This window comes from Notolepis coatsorum, assembly GCF_963971535.1.
Source record: "Notolepis coatsorum genome assembly, chromosome: 6".
NCBI lineage: Eukaryota > Metazoa > Chordata > Actinopteri > Aulopiformes > Paralepididae > Notolepis > Notolepis coatsorum.
This window is the reverse complement of record NC_140170.1, coordinates 61686826-61702452: the sequence shown is the minus strand read 5'-3', so window position 1 is coordinate 61702452 and position 15627 is coordinate 61686826. Positions and strand designations below refer to the sequence as shown.

Sequence of the window (15627 nt, the reverse complement as noted above, 5' to 3'; positions counted from 1 at the left end):
CAGAACACAGCCCTGGGGGGGCCCTATGTTGAGGGTGATGGATGAGGAGGTGCAGTTGCCTGCTCTCACCACCACCTTATTTCTGTCTATGGAGCAGCTTCAGACGTTATACTTGATGACGTCACAAGTTTGAGTTCTTATACTATAGTTTTTGGATTTGGGAGGGAGTTGTTCATTTTACAGTATTATTTCTGGTTTTGCACCAAATAACATGTATTTAAAACATGGTCCTCTATAAAACTCCAATCTCTAATCATGTTCTTTGACTTCTCCAGTGCTTTTGATACCATAAGGCCTGGGCTACTGGGTGAGAAGTTGGAGGCGATGCAAGTAGAGGCCCCCCTGGTGTCCTGGGTTGTGGACTATCTGACGGGAAGACCACAGTACGTGCGCCTACGGAGCTGTGTGTCAGACAGACTGGTCAGCAACACCGGGGCCCCGCAGGGGACAGTCCTCTCTCCCTTCCTCTTCACTGTCTACACCAACGACTTCCACTATCGGTCAGAGTCCTGCCACCTTCAGAAGTTGACTCTGCGATAGTGGGATGTATAAAGGACGGTGACGAGAGGGAATACCGGGAACTGGTAGTGGACTTTGTCACATGGTGCGATAAAAACCACCTGCAGCTAAATGTGGCGAAGACCAAGGAAATGGTTGTGGAGCTGGGGAGGAGGAGGAGTGCACCTGTGACCCCCGTTTCCATCAGGGGAGTTGTTGTGGACATGGTGGAGGTGTACAAATACCTCGGTGTGCACATCGACAACAAACTGAACGGGTCAAAACATGCAGAGGCACTGTACAAGAAGGGCCAGAGCCGACTCTACTTCCTCAGAAGGCTGAGATCCTTCAATGTCTGTACAAGGATGTTGAGGATGTTCTATGAGTCGGTGGTGGCGGGCGCCTTCTTGTATGCTGTGCCCTGCTGGGGCAGCGGACTGAGAGCAGTGGACACAACCAGGCTGGATAAGCTGGTCAGGAAGGCCAGCAGCGTGGTTGGGGTGGAGCTGGACTCTCTAGCGAGGGTGGCGGAGAGGAGGAGCCTCGCTAAGCTCCAGGCCATCAGGGAAAACCCCACCCACCCACTATACACAGACTTGGCTGACAGGAGGAGCATGTTCAGTGCTAGGCTCACACTACCCAAATGCAGCACTGAACGGCACAGGAAGTCCTTCATTCCAACAGCCATCAGACTATATAATGCATCACTGTGCCTCACTGCATCACTGAGCACAGAGCGGCAGCTCATTAGTGGCAGGAGGACGCGACTAGCGGCCTCCAGGCTCCACAACAGAGGGCAGCGACGGCTGCCAGACATAGATCTAGGTCTTATTGGAACCCAAGGAGGACAATACACTACCTAAAGCATACTGCACCTTGTGACACTGTGAATACTGGAATATATATTTCATATTTCATTTAGTTAGATTTAAATTATAATTATATTGACCAAATTGTTTACCCCATGCTCAGTATGCTCAGTATATTCTTACTGTATTTATTTCTGTATATTTTATTTCATTTCATTTTATTTTACTCTACTCTTATCCTAGGCAACTTGATTTGATTTGTGTTATCATTCTAAATTGTGACCTGTCCTGTCTAAATGTTTAAATGTGAGCGATTTGCAGTGTCTAATTTCCCACGGGATAATAAAAGTATTTCTATTCTATTCTATTCTATTCTATTCTATTCTATTCTATTCTATTCTATTCTATCACCACCATGATAAAAAAGAACGTTTTCTGCTATATGGTTGATTTGACATGTAAATAACTAGGAATTTACAATGTGAGTAAAATGTTTGCCCTATTTTCTGCCTTTGGCTGAAAAAGGTTATATAGATAATAATGTACTCAACCACTACTCCAGCGGTTCTCAAACTATGGGTCGCGACCCAAAGTGGGGTCGTGGGTAGTTGACAGTGCATTGGCAACAAAAAATTCAAAAAGAAATCAAGAGAAAAAACCAACAGGCCCAACTCAGATCGAGTTTTCCACCTGGCAGCTGTGTGTATTTGCCATGTCTCGCCCCTTCATCAACGGAGGCAGACACACAGTATTCCAATACACATCTCACTACATCCTGCGCATGTATAATCACGGAGGCCATGTCTGGTCTTTTACGTATACATTTACATTTAGTCATTTAGCTGACGCTTTTACCCATTTGTGAGTCAATGTCTACTCAGTGATCGGCGCTGTCTTGTAACTAAGGGGCCTTTCTCACTCACCAATCGGGGTCGAATCAGCGCCCCCGGGGACGGGGGGGAGTGTTCTCACTCAGACGGACACACCCCTTTTGGGTGCGATGCGGCGCTGATTCGTACTACCCCCTGCTGAACCTGAGACGCTTGAAATAGGTGGTTCTGGGTGCGCGCCAGTGACACACACAACGTCGTTACTTGCTTGAATTGTGGGCAGATAAAAACACACAGCAACAACTGGACAATACCCATTAAAACAATATTTATATCTTCTATATATCTTCGAAATATATCAGATATAAAGCCCCTGGCTTGCACATAGCAGTCACGGAAGGGGGTAAAGACTTCCCTGGCTCGCATTAAGCCTGGTAACTTTTTTTGCCATAGCTATATGTCTACTATACTTTCTTGTTCGAATGCATTTATTTCTATAGACCAGTGGTGCCCAACTGCCCAACCAGTCGGCCGTGATCGACCGGTAGATCAATGACATTCAATATAATAGATGCGAGCAATGTTACTAGTAAAAGGCTAAGCTAACTAGCGTTAGCCGTTAGCTTAGCGTTAGCCATTGCTATGTCTACTATACTTTCTTGTTCGAATGCATTTATTTCTATAGACCAGTGGTGCCCAACCAGTCGGCCGTGGTCGACCGGTAGATCAATGACATTCAATATAATTCAATATAGATGCAAGCAATGTTACTAGTAATAGCCTAAACTAACTAGCGTTAGCCGTTAGCTTAGCGTTATCGTTAACCCTGCAAAACGCTCAAAGGCGGACTCCACAACACCAGTTCCATTCGTGAGAAAAGGGGGGTGGGTTATATTGACAAGGCTTGACAACAGAGGTTCAAATATAACTTCATATTTATTGGTTATTTGTTTATTTTATATCAGCATCCAGTCTCCACCGTGTGTTAAACTCTTCCTGTTTACATTTTCGAGCGTGACATCATCGCCTACGGCAAGCTTACAAGCTCAAAGCGCAAACCGTAAACAAAACCCAGAGCGCACCAAGACTGAGTGTGTACACAAACTAGAGGGGGGGGGGGGGTTCGCATCAGATCTCGGAACGGAACGGAACGGACCCGAATGGGTGAGTGAGAAAGCCCCCTAAAGCACTTCCAGGGGAGGGACTTTCAAGGCCAAGCATATAAAGCTGATTTGATTAATTTAGGACAAGTATTGTAACCTGGACACTCGCAATATTACTCGCGGACCTCCGTTACACTCACCTCACCTCAGGACATCCGGGTCACGCGGCACCAGTGTGACAGATCGTATCGGACTCCTCTGCGTTGTGTATTAAATGCTGATTCCCAGAGGGAGAGTTGAACCCGGGTCTCCCGCTCCGGGGGCGACGACATAGACCGCTGCACTAAGAGGTGAATTCACTCCTGGGTACCGTACCTATGCGTCTATTAACCCTGTTATGGGGAAGTGAGTTTAACTCGCAGCCCGCTTACTGCCACAGTCACTTCTCAACACACGCGTTTATCGTGACTGTGGATATTACTCACGGACCTCCGTTACAAACGCATTTTCCTTTATTTTTTTAATGTTCTGGCAACATATTTTGGCTAAATATGCCTTGTTTTATAAATGTGTATACAGAAACAATTCCGTTGCTTTTGTTGTTCATTGATAACATAGTGCTGTAATTTCATTTTCTAATAAATATGCATGATCAAGTTCAACAATGTGTGCTTTTATTTTGATATTCTTATTTCCACATTGAAATTATGCGATGGGGTCGCCAAAAATATAAAAAAGTTTGAGAACCCCTAAAGATGGTAAGTTATGGTGTTGTGTTTAGTCATAATTAAATACAGTAATTCAGAGAGATAATAAAGTACTCAACCTCTACTGTCTTTAACCATGAGTGAACACAACACTCGAATTTACCATCTTTAATAAAGTACTCAACTATAGGGTCTTTAACTATGACTGAACACAACACCATAACTTACCATCTTTACATTTACATTTACATTTAGTCATTTAGCTGACGCTTTTATCCAAAGCGACTTACATGTTCTGTACGACAAGCCATCAGGAATGAATGAATGAATGAAAACTTTATTTAACAGATTGCAGAATGGGTACAATACAGTACGGCTCAATACATACAATTGTTAAGGGGATGCAGACCTGAGAAAGACGTTTGTCTTGTTTCCATCAGGGTCCCCCACAACTCTAGGGCACAACTCTATCAGCTGAGCAACAATGTTCATCAAAGTGTTGAGTGCTACAGTGTAGGTTAGTTTATTAGGACAAGTGCATGACAGTACGGTTAGTTAGGGTTTTAGATTTTAAATTTTTTAAAGATAATGGTTGAAGAAGTGCGTCTTTAGTCGACGGCGAAAGATTGGACGTGTTTCGGCTGTCCTTTTTTTTTTATCCACTTTTTCTCCCATTTTTCTATATTTTTCTCCCATCCTAATTTCGTATCATCCAATTCAACCCTCCCCTGTCACAAACGCTGTTTCTTGCCTCCCACAAGCCGGCTGCAATGTGGACTAAGTCATACATAGCACAAGTCCCCTCCGGTACTTGAGGTAACAGCAGTTGCATCTTTTCACCTGCGCAGCTCGATCTCTCAGTGGCAAGGAGTAACGTGTGGGAGGCTCACGCTGCCTCCGACACTTCCTGATTCTACTGCGCAGGCGCACCAACCGACCTGTAGGAGTCGCTGTCCACAACGCCCCACCCATCAGTTTCCCACCCCCTAATATGGCCAATGTGTATTAGTACGGACGACCAGCTAAACTGAAAACAATGTGGAGCGCTGGGCTCGAACAGGCAAGCCCAGCGTCTCCGTCATTCGTGGCGAGCGCCTTGCCCACTACGCCACGTAGCCGCCCGTGTTTCGGCTGTCCTAACTGGGGTGGGTAGTTCATTCCACCATTGTGGGGCAAGGACTGAGAATAGGCGACTTCTCTTTGATGACCCTCCCAGAGCTTGGATAGGAGTAGGTCTGAGGCGGCCAGAAGATGCAGAGCGTAGGGGTCTTGAGGGTGTGTAGTTAGAGACCATTGACCGGAGGTAGGCGGGAGCGGTTCCCTTTGCCGCACGGTATGCTAGGTCGAGGGCCTTGAAGCGGATTCGTGCAGCAATGGGGAGCCAGTGCAGGTCCCTAAGAAGTGGGGTGACATGGGCCGACTTCGGTAGGTTTGAGATCAGGCGGGCCGCTGCGTTCTGAATGAGTTGAAGAGGCTTGGTGGCAGTGGCCGGGAGGCCAGCGAGCAGTGCGTTGCAGTAGTCGAGGCGGGAGATGACTGTTGATTGGACGAGGAGTTGGGTGGCTTCTTTTGTCAGGAAGGGGCGGATCCTTCTGACGTTGCTCAGGAGGAATCGGCAATACCAGAGGCTTAAAATAGTTGTTTTCTTTAGGATAATCTTTAAATAATACAGGTTGAAAACCATGTTCCTCTGAAATCATAAAACAGTTAAATGGTTCTTTGTCTGAGGTACTCAATTGCCCCCCTCTTCCCTGCACACTCACTGCCCCCCCCCCCCCCCCTCCTCCCTGCACAGCCACTTCCCCCCCTCCTCCCGGCACACTCACTTTTATAGATTTTAGGTAATTCTATTGACCAATTTATTCTATTGACCTTGACTTAAACCCTTTTGCTCTTTGGGGAGCATAGGTCATTCATGAAATCTCTCCAGCTGGTTCGGTGTTGGGCGATTTTCTCTGCTTCCTTCCATGATGTTCTTTCTTCCTTGAGATCCGCCTCGACAGACCTTCTCCAGCTGTTTCTGGGTCTTCCTGGCTTTCTCTTCCCCTGTGGGTTCCAGGTTAAGGCCTGCCTGGTTGTGTTGGAGGATGGTTTTCTCAGAGTGTGTCCAATCCAGCCCCATTTCCTGCGTTTGATTAGGGTTTCAAGTGGTTCTTGTTGAGTGGTTTGCCAGAGCTGTTCGTTTGTGATGGTGTTTGGCCAGTAGATTCCCAGGATCTGTCGTAAACATCTGTTTATGAAGGTTTGCAGTTTGTTTGAGGTTGCTTTTGTTGTTCTCCATGTTTCTGCTCCGTATAATAGAACTGATTTGACATTGGTGTTGAAGATGCGGAGTTTGGTCTTTGTGGAGATGTGGTTTGAATTCCATGTTTGCTTCAGTATTAAAAATGCTGTTCTTGCCTTCCCTATTCTTGCTTTGATGTCTTTGTCGCTACCTCCGTCCTTCCCCACGATGCTTCCCAGGTATGTGAAGGTGTCCACCTTGTCCAGTGCTTCTCCGTCCAGTTGTACGGCCTCTTCTAAATTGTGGTTCATCTTCATCTCCTTTGTTTTTGCTTTATTGATGTGTAGTCCTGTGGTAGCTGCAATTGTGGCAAGTTTTGTGAGTTTGGTCTGCATTTGTGTTTGTGTGTGTGAGAGGAGGACTATGTCGTCGGCAAAGTCTAAATCCTCTAATTGAGACCACATTGTCCACTGAATGCCCAGATTTTGTTCGGCTGTGGTTTGTTTCATGATCCAGTCGACTGCCAGAAGAAAGACGAAAGGGGACAGTAGGCAGCCCTGTCTGACTCCTGTCTCTACTGTAAAGCTGTCTGTGAGCTGGCCGTTGTGTATTACTCTGCAGGATGATTGTAGGTACAGGTGTTGGATGATGGTTATGAACTTCGTTGGGATACCGTAATGTGCCATGAGTTTCCATATAGTGTCTCTGTCTAGACTGTCGAATGCTTTGTGGAAGTCGATGAATGTGAGGTGGAGAGATGTGTTCCATTCCAGGGTCTGTTCTATGATAATGCGGAGGGTGGCACTGGCAATGTGATCTGTACATGATCTGTCCTGTCGGAAACCTGCTTGTTCTTCTCGGAATTCTTTGTCCACTTCTTTGGACAGTCTTTCCAGGATGATCCTGCTCAAAATCTTCCCTGGCACAGATGTGAGCATGATGCCCCTGTAGTTGTTACAGTCCTTCAGGTTGCCTTTTTTGGGGAGCTTCACCAGGTATCCCTCTGCCCAGTCGCTTGGCACCTTTTCTTCATCCCAGATCTGTCCAAAGAGTTTGTGGAGTAGTGTTGTTGCCATTTCTGGGTCTGCTTTTATGGCCTCTGGGGGTATTCCGTCAGGTCCTGGTGCTTTATTGATTTTTCAGTTTTTGAATGGCCTTTTTTATTTCTTGTTTATTGGGCTTGTTGGTGTTGACCGGTAGGGAGTGTACCGCTGGATGGATGTTGGCTAGCGCTGTCGGTTTGGGTCTGTTCAGTATGTCTCTGAAATGTTCTGCCCATCTCTTCAGCTGAGCCTCTTGCTTTGTGAGTGTTTTTCCTTCTTTGTCTAATATTGGTCTGTCCGGAGTTTTGCGTTTATTAGCCAGTTTCCTTGTGATGTCGTAGAGTTCCTTCATGTTGTGTTGAGCTGCTGCTTCTTCTGCTTGAGTTGCCAGGTTGTTGATGAATTGTTTTTTGTCGTTCTTGATGCTCCTTTTTACCCGCTTGTCTGCCGTGGTGTAGTCTTGTTGTGCTTTTACTTTTGCAGCTCTTGTGCGACTATTGTTGAGAGTGTCTTTGGCTTGTTTGCGAGTCTGAATTTTCTGTAGTGTTTCTCCTGTCATCCACTCCTTGTGGTGCCTTGTCTTCCTCCCACATGTGTCCTCACATTCTATTGACCGTTCTACCATAAATGCCACATTCTCTTTATTATTATTATTTGTGCATTTCAATATGAACGAGACAATTCTTTTTTTCAAAATGTAATAATTGTATTTGTGCCACACAGAGTAGTACAGACATCTAGAGACACAAGAACATAATCTGACCACATTAGATATTCATCAGTCATATGCAATATTATACTCTCTTTACACACATAAATGATACAGTCAAAGTAGGCTAAAAACTATTTTTTTTGTTAATTAGCAGGTTGAGTATTTTAAACCTGATTACTGCTAGGCCCCTGCAAGTATTACACATCTGAATCAATATGAGAGTTGGTTTATTTGCCAAGCATTTAACATGGTGGTCAGTGCTTAGACACACTGTAACAAGAAGTGACACTGTGCTATTGACAGGCCCGGTAAACCTTCAAGGTAAACTAAGATTTAAAATATGGTGCAAATCAGGCAGGACATTAAGGTTTTTAGGGCCCACATTGGTCAGATAAGTTACTATCTGACTAAATAAAAACTCTGAACTGAACTGAACTGAACTAAATCCCAGGCAGAAAAAAATGTAAATAGCAGAAAATAAAAATCCTTTAAACTGGAGCTATTTGGTTCAAATCTGGGCCTAATGTAGCCCAGGAGCTCCACTCAGTGTTGCCAGGTGGAGAATTATCATACCAGAGGCTTAAAATAGTTGTTTTCTTTAGGATAATTATCATTAGTGTAATGGGAAATATTAAAGGACAAAACGATGAGCCGTTTTATAATAACGACGATGAGTCATTATTAATAATAGAAAAGTTTATTTCACTGTGGTCACAATGAAAGGACAGTTTACAGACAGATACATCATGTTTACACACTAGCGTCTGGCCATAAAGTGACCAGGAGGTCTGGGCAGAAAATAGTTTATACACACTTGCAAGACGTAACATTAGAACAGATATGATGATGAAAGTAAATAAAAATGGTTCCCAGTTAGTTTTAGATTAGATTCAAATGTATTGTCATCATACTGTATGTCCCTATGCCATAAATGTCATGTATGTTGTGTATGTCATAAATGTCAATATGAATTGAAAATGGGGGACCCTGATGTAAACAAGACAAACGTCTTTCTCTGGTCTGCATCCCCTTAACAATTGTGTGTATTTAGCCGTACTGTATTGTACCCATTCTGCAATCTGTTAAATAAAGTTTTCATTCGTTCATTCATTCATTCATTCATTCATTCATTCATTCATTCATTCATTCATTCATTCATTCATTCATTCATTCATTCATTCATTCATTCATTCATTCATTCATTCATTCATTCATTCAGCACAAGTACAGGACAACAAAAGAAGTTTGGCATCCAACCAGAGTGCAAATGTAACAGTAAAGTGCAACCGCAATATACAATGTAGGTGATTAAACTGCAGGTATAACATATATAAATCAGTACTACTGAGTGTAGTGCTATCAGAATCAGAAAGGTCTTTATTGCCAAGTAGTTTGCACTTACAAGGCATTTTAACATTAACAGACAGACAATTAAGGTAGAATAAAATAAAATAAATCAGATGTTGTAGTAGAGTTGTTGTATTAATATGTACAGTTATACAGGTATAAAGACACTATGGTAAGTCATACTGGCCAGCAGCGCAACTAGTAAGAGTATGTAATGGATATGTACAAATATAGATATAGTCTAACCAATAGACTAGAGCATACTAGGCGTATAGGGGGCAGATTATCATACAAATATGATACACATCTGGCTCTCCACTTACTACCTATTACAAGTCACTCACTCTGGAATAATGTAGGATTCACTTGGTCTTGGTTGAGCCTTGAGGAATCCCAACACGCTCAGGACATTCCTGTCTTTAGAACCGCAGCCCAAATGGCGGGAATGTTAATTCAATGCATACAAAGTAATGGCAGCACTTCAGCACTTGATGGGCGATTCATATGTAAAGACATGTGTGTTTGGTGTGGGATGCCTTGACTATACTCCAGCTAATAAGATAAGATAAGATATTCCTTTATTGATCCCCTTGGGGAAATTCAGGCATCATAGCAGCATGGGGGAAGGGGGGGTGGGGTACAGGTAGTAAAAACAACACAAGCAGTGTAAACAAATAGGTCAATATAATTTACTATCTAACTAACTGAAAAATATATTCACAGTATTCACAGTGTCATATAAGGTGCAGTATGCATAAGGTAGTGTTATAATTTACTATCTACTGAAATATGCATTATTCACAGTATCACAGACAGTATCAGGTGATCTACCCTGATAGAAAGGCCATTTGGCCACTTTACACTTGGACTTTACACCCGCGATATGAGAGAAACCGAACCTTTTATTGAGTTAAAAAATTTAAATTAAATGTTGTTTCTTATTTCAGTCACGCGTTTGAAGCCATAGGAGTCGATGCTGCATTCAGAGGAAGAACGAACCAGTCTGGAAAAGCTCTGTAAACATACGCCTTCTATCTCCCACTAAAGACCCCCCCCCCCCCATAGTTAAAGGAACACGCCAACATGTTGGGAAATTAGCTTACCGTCTTCTCCAGAGAGAGACAAGAAGATATATACCAGTTTCCTCTCTGTGCGTTCAGCAGAAAGCTATCTGGCTGCAGCACGTTAGCCTAGCTTAGCACAATGAATGGAAGCGGACATGGCTGGTTAACTGGTATCTATCTTCGTGTCTCTCTCTGGAGAAGACGATAAGCTAATTTCCCAAAATGTTGGCGTGTTCTTTTAAGCAATTGAGAAAAACTGGAGGTAGGCTATACTAATAATTGTCTCTGTGTTACAGAACCCTCCAATTAACGTGGGATAAGAACAAGGAGCTGCGTCCGGCGAAAGGTTTGATGGCGTCTATTTCACGGGGCAAGAGCACAGTGTCCCTGGAACGGTGCGCTAGAAGGGAGGGACACGCCTACCTCCGGTCAATTGTCTCGTAACTACACATCCTCAAGACCCCTACACTCTGCATCTTCTCGCTGCCTGAGACCTACTCCTATTCGGGCTCCTGGGGGGTCATCAAAGAGAAGCAGGCTATTCTCTGTCCTTGGTCTACAATGGTGGAACAAACTTCCCACCACAGTGGGGACAGCTGAAACCCGTCCAATTTTTCCCCGTTGACTAAAAACACATCTCTTTAAATCAATATCTTCAATCAATATCTTGAAACAACTATCCACTCAGAGTGTAACACTCACAACACTATTTGACGAACAACGCCACTGGCCCTTAGCTGCGAGAGATGTACCCCTCCTGGTGACTTGTTGTTCAAAATGTGTAAGTTGCTTTGGATAAGTGTCAGCTAAATGACTAAATGTCAAATGTCAAATGTAAATGTAAAACGACTTACAAGTTCTGTACAACAAGTCAGCAGGAAGGGTACAACTCTGGCAGCTAAGAATGAGATTGTTCGTCAAACAGTGTTGAACTTTAGTGCTACAGTCTTGGGTGCGTAGTAGTGAAGACAGATTGATGAACCAATGTCTTGAATGTCACTGTAAATCCATTCACAATGAATATCACATTAAAAACACGTTGCCCACTGTGCAGTAATCACACAAAAGAATAATTAAAGTACCAACTTCCCCATACACAAGTGTAATGTATATATATATATAAATATTAGATAAATAACTTTTTGGGTAATGTGCATAGTTACTGTGGGAGGCGTCTTATATGCATAGCTCGACTGTGGATGTGAGGTGTGCATATTTTGCTGTAAGGAACTCTGCTTGTTACATTGATTTTATTGCACATAAACTGTATTTTAAATTTACAACATATTTTAATTAATAGGAGTCGAGTGGCGCTAATGAGTGTCTTTTGTCAAACAACAGTAGCCTATGAAGAATAGGCTATGACTAACGTAACGAGATGCAAATATGCAATTGATCACTTGGTATGCTAACTGGGAGCATCACCTTGATACAAGCATTCCACCTTGCTTCTCCATCAAATGGTATGCTTAATGAAGTCCTGAACTCAACGGATATCGTCGATCGGGGGCTCAACTGAGTGTCTGAGTCTGACACGTTTCTATGAGGAACTGAATGAATAGTAGTACTACTTATTGACAGACATTGACACAGACAACTGAATGAATAGCATACTACTTATTTGCTTGTATAGGAGTCGAGTGGCGCTAATGAGTGTCTTTTGTCAAACAACAGTAAGCTATGACTAACGTAACGAGATGCAAATATGCAATTGATCACTTGGTATGCTAACTGGGAGCATCACCGTGATACAAGTATTCCACCTTGCTTCTCCATCAAATGGTATGCTTAATGAAGTCCTGAACTCAACGGATATCGTCGAACTCATGTGTTTACCGTCTAGCCCATAATAAGCCCACATGGACCTTAGTGTTCATTGTTATGATGAATTGAAAATGGGGGACCCTGATGTAAACAAGACGAAAGTATTTCTCTGGTTTGATTTATTGATTGAAAAGTTTATTAACAGATTGCAGAATGGGTACAGTACAGTACAGCTCAATACATACAATTGTTAAGGGGATGCAGACCAGAGAAAGACTTTCGTCTTGTTTACATCAGGGTCCCCCATTTTCAATTCATCATAACATATATGACATACATGACATAGAGATAGACAGTACTGCTACATCTATACATTTATGACATATCAGATTTGCTAATACAGTACTGTTTGTGATACAAAAGTGTCCAGAAAAAGAGTGTATATACATTTGACGTAGAAACTGTACATTGGAGGAGGTTGGGTGGGTGGGTGGGGTGGGGTTGGGTGGGTGGGTGGGGGCTGTACATTGGAGGTGGGGGTGGGTAGGGGACACACACACACTGAACACTGTACACAACCTACCTAGTTATCGCTACACTTTTAGTAAATCGATTTTTAAAAAGAAACTCAAATCTCAATTACAGCTGTTGCCTTAATGTGTATTGCATTTGTGTATGGGTTTTTGCCTATTAGCCTACAAGTTCTCATTTTGTATCTTTAAAAATGGATATTTATTGTATGTTTTTAGTTAATGGTTTAGTTTTTTATTTCTATCTATAGCGTCTGAAAGTATTGAACAAGTTGGACGCTCTTGTAAACAAGTATAATGCTTTATTGGTCGTCCATTCACAGTTGTACAGTTTTTTTTGTATTAAGTTGTGCTTGGAATGTACTGTAATTCTGCAAACTGTTAATAAATACTTCAATCAAATCAATCAATCGGCATGACAGTACAGTGTTTGGCAATAACTTAAGCAGGAGTACAGTAAATACACTTTGTAACTTTAAATTATTATGTTTGATTGTGTTTTGGTTTTAGTTTAACATCTGTTTTACAGGTTACAGTCAAACTAGGGGTTTTTCATGATTCTAAATCAAAACTAATTTATTTGCCACAAAAACACAGCCTATTGACAGACATTACATTCCAAATGTCCCAGACCCAGACATTCCATTCCAAATGGCCCTGGCATCAGTGATCAGTGCACTATTCAGTACATGCACAATGCATGTGGTAATGAATTGCCGATCGTTTGGACCCTTTACAGTAAACTCAATAAATACTGAGCCCAGTGTCCACCACTTCACTTACTGTGTGTTACTGTTGCAAGAAGGAACTTGATTTTGCTATTCCAACATGAGTCTATCGAACAGAAAGAGGAGTTCTGTCTGGGTTCACTTCAAGGAAGGAGCAGCACCAGGCCATGTAACATGCATTCTGTGCAAGAAGAGCCTTTCATTCAAGAATGGGTCTACAACTAACCTTACCAGGCATCTAAAACTGGTGCATCTGTGTGTCCTTAAACTGGCGGAAGCAAGAAGGCAAGAACACATCCAGGAAACTGAGGAAAGATCCAGTGAGAGTGCCTCTTCGCCTCCAGTCAGCATGGAGGTTGATGGTGCCACTGCCAGGCCTGCTGCAGCTGCTGCTACACTGGCTGCAGTCGGTACAGTTAAGAAGCCGAAACTCCCGAAAGCCTCTCAAACAAATCTCACAAACTTTGTGGCAAGGCCTTTCGATGAAGTGGCGCAGAGAAAGGGTGACGATTTTATGGCAGAAGTCATTGCATCTGGTTTCAGACCATTTACGCTTTGTGAAGACAAGGCATTTCGTCATTATACAAAGTATTTGAATCCCGGCTACACCCTGCCCAGCCGGAAAACGATGTCAAAGAAGATCATTCCTGACCTGTACCGGAGGAGAAAAGCCACAGTTCAAGACCTTGTGGACAAAGCTGAAGCAGTGTGTCTAACTACAGACTGTTGGACCTCCAGAACAACCATGTCATTTATGGCAGTTACGTGTCACTTCATCAATGAGAAATTTAAGAATGTCTCCTACCTGTTGGAGTGTTTTGAGATGACAGAGAGACACACAGCTGAGAACCTGGGAAATGAACTGTTGCGCATTGCAAACGAGTGGAACATTAAGGAGAAAGTTGTTGCCTGTGTTTCCGACAATGCTGCAAACATCAAGAAAGCCATCGAGGACTGGACGCCGTGGAGCTATTTGCCCTGCTTTGCTCACACTTTGAACCTCATTGTGAATAATAGCATTGCTGTGATTAAACCAACAGTGCTCAAGGTCAAGGCCATTGCTGAGTACATGCACAAAAGCTCCATTGCAGCAAATCAACTGAAGGAAGCACAGAAGATGTTGGGACACACAGAACTACGTCTCAAGCAAGACTGTCCTACTCGGTGGAATTCCACATACTACATGTTGTCCCGTATTCTGGAGACCAAAGTATCTGTCATCATTGCCATGGCCATGCTGAGTGCCTCTGCGACTGCAAGTCACTGCAAGTCACTGCCTCCGATGCTGGAGCCCCAGGAGTGGGCCGACGTGAAAGCAGCCTGTGACCTTTTGGAACCCTTTGAAAAAGCCACAGTCATGCTTAGTGCTGAACGGTATGTATTTTTAATGTTCTTATTGAATGGTCATGTGCTAATACTGCGATTACACATGCATACTTTTCACTCCATTTCCATTATTATTATTACAAACATATTATTATTATTGAGATAATGAGCCTAATGTTTTCTTTATTTTTCTCTCAGATATGTTACAGCCTCAATGGTGATCGTTGTGGCAAGACGCCTGCAGAGAACTGTCGCAAAAATTGCAGGCAGGCAAAACCCTCCCCTTCCAGACCATCCAGACCACCTCGGTGATGTTTTGAGGACGATGGTGGACAGGATGCACTCGGAGATGGCCAGACGGTTTGAGAAGATCGAATGCAACACGCGCACACTTGCCGCTGCATCAGCATTGGACCCCAGGGTCAGGAAGGGTGGCTTTGTGCGGATGGAAGCGGCTGGTGATATGGCTTTTCGCCACATCTCCGACGAAGCATCAAAGATGACATTCCCCGATCAGCAGGCTCAGGCTGCAGACCGTGCTGGACTGGGAGACAACTCTACACAGTCCAGAAAGGAGAGCACAAGTTCAGCCGGTTGGACATCGTTGCTGGGAGAGCTGCAGGACATTAATGCTGCGGGTTTCCACACTCAGAACACAGCATCGGATGCCACAGTTGAGATCCGTACCTTCCTGCAGGAGGCTCCACTGGCCCTTGATGGTGACCCACTCGGATGGTGGAAGGACCGTTCTCACCTGTATCCCAGACTTTGCAAAGTAATGAAGACCAAACTTTGCATCGTGGCGACATCGGTTCCTTCAGAGAGGATCTTCAGCAAAACCGGGCAGTTGGTTTCTGAGCGAAGAAATCGGCTGAAGGGAGACAAAGTCAGTCAACTGGTTTTCCTCAACGCAAACAGTCAAGTGTGACTAAAATGACAAGA

At 43.5% G+C, this 15627-nt stretch overlaps 1 protein-coding gene across 1 annotated transcript; it reads left to right on the top strand.

Moving 5' to 3' along the window:
• Window positions 1-13987: 13987 nt before the first annotated feature.
• On the top strand, window positions 13988-15613 carry LOC311229509 (E3 SUMO-protein ligase ZBED1-like; the record flags this gene model as incomplete). Its single annotated transcript, XM_084315586.1, has 2 exons — window positions 13988-14733; window positions 14884-15613. 2 exons carry the CDS (start codon window positions 13988-13990, stop codon window positions 15611-15613), a joined length of 1476 nt encoding a protein of 491 aa, XP_084171712.1.
• Window positions 15614-15627: the final 14 nt, after the last annotated feature.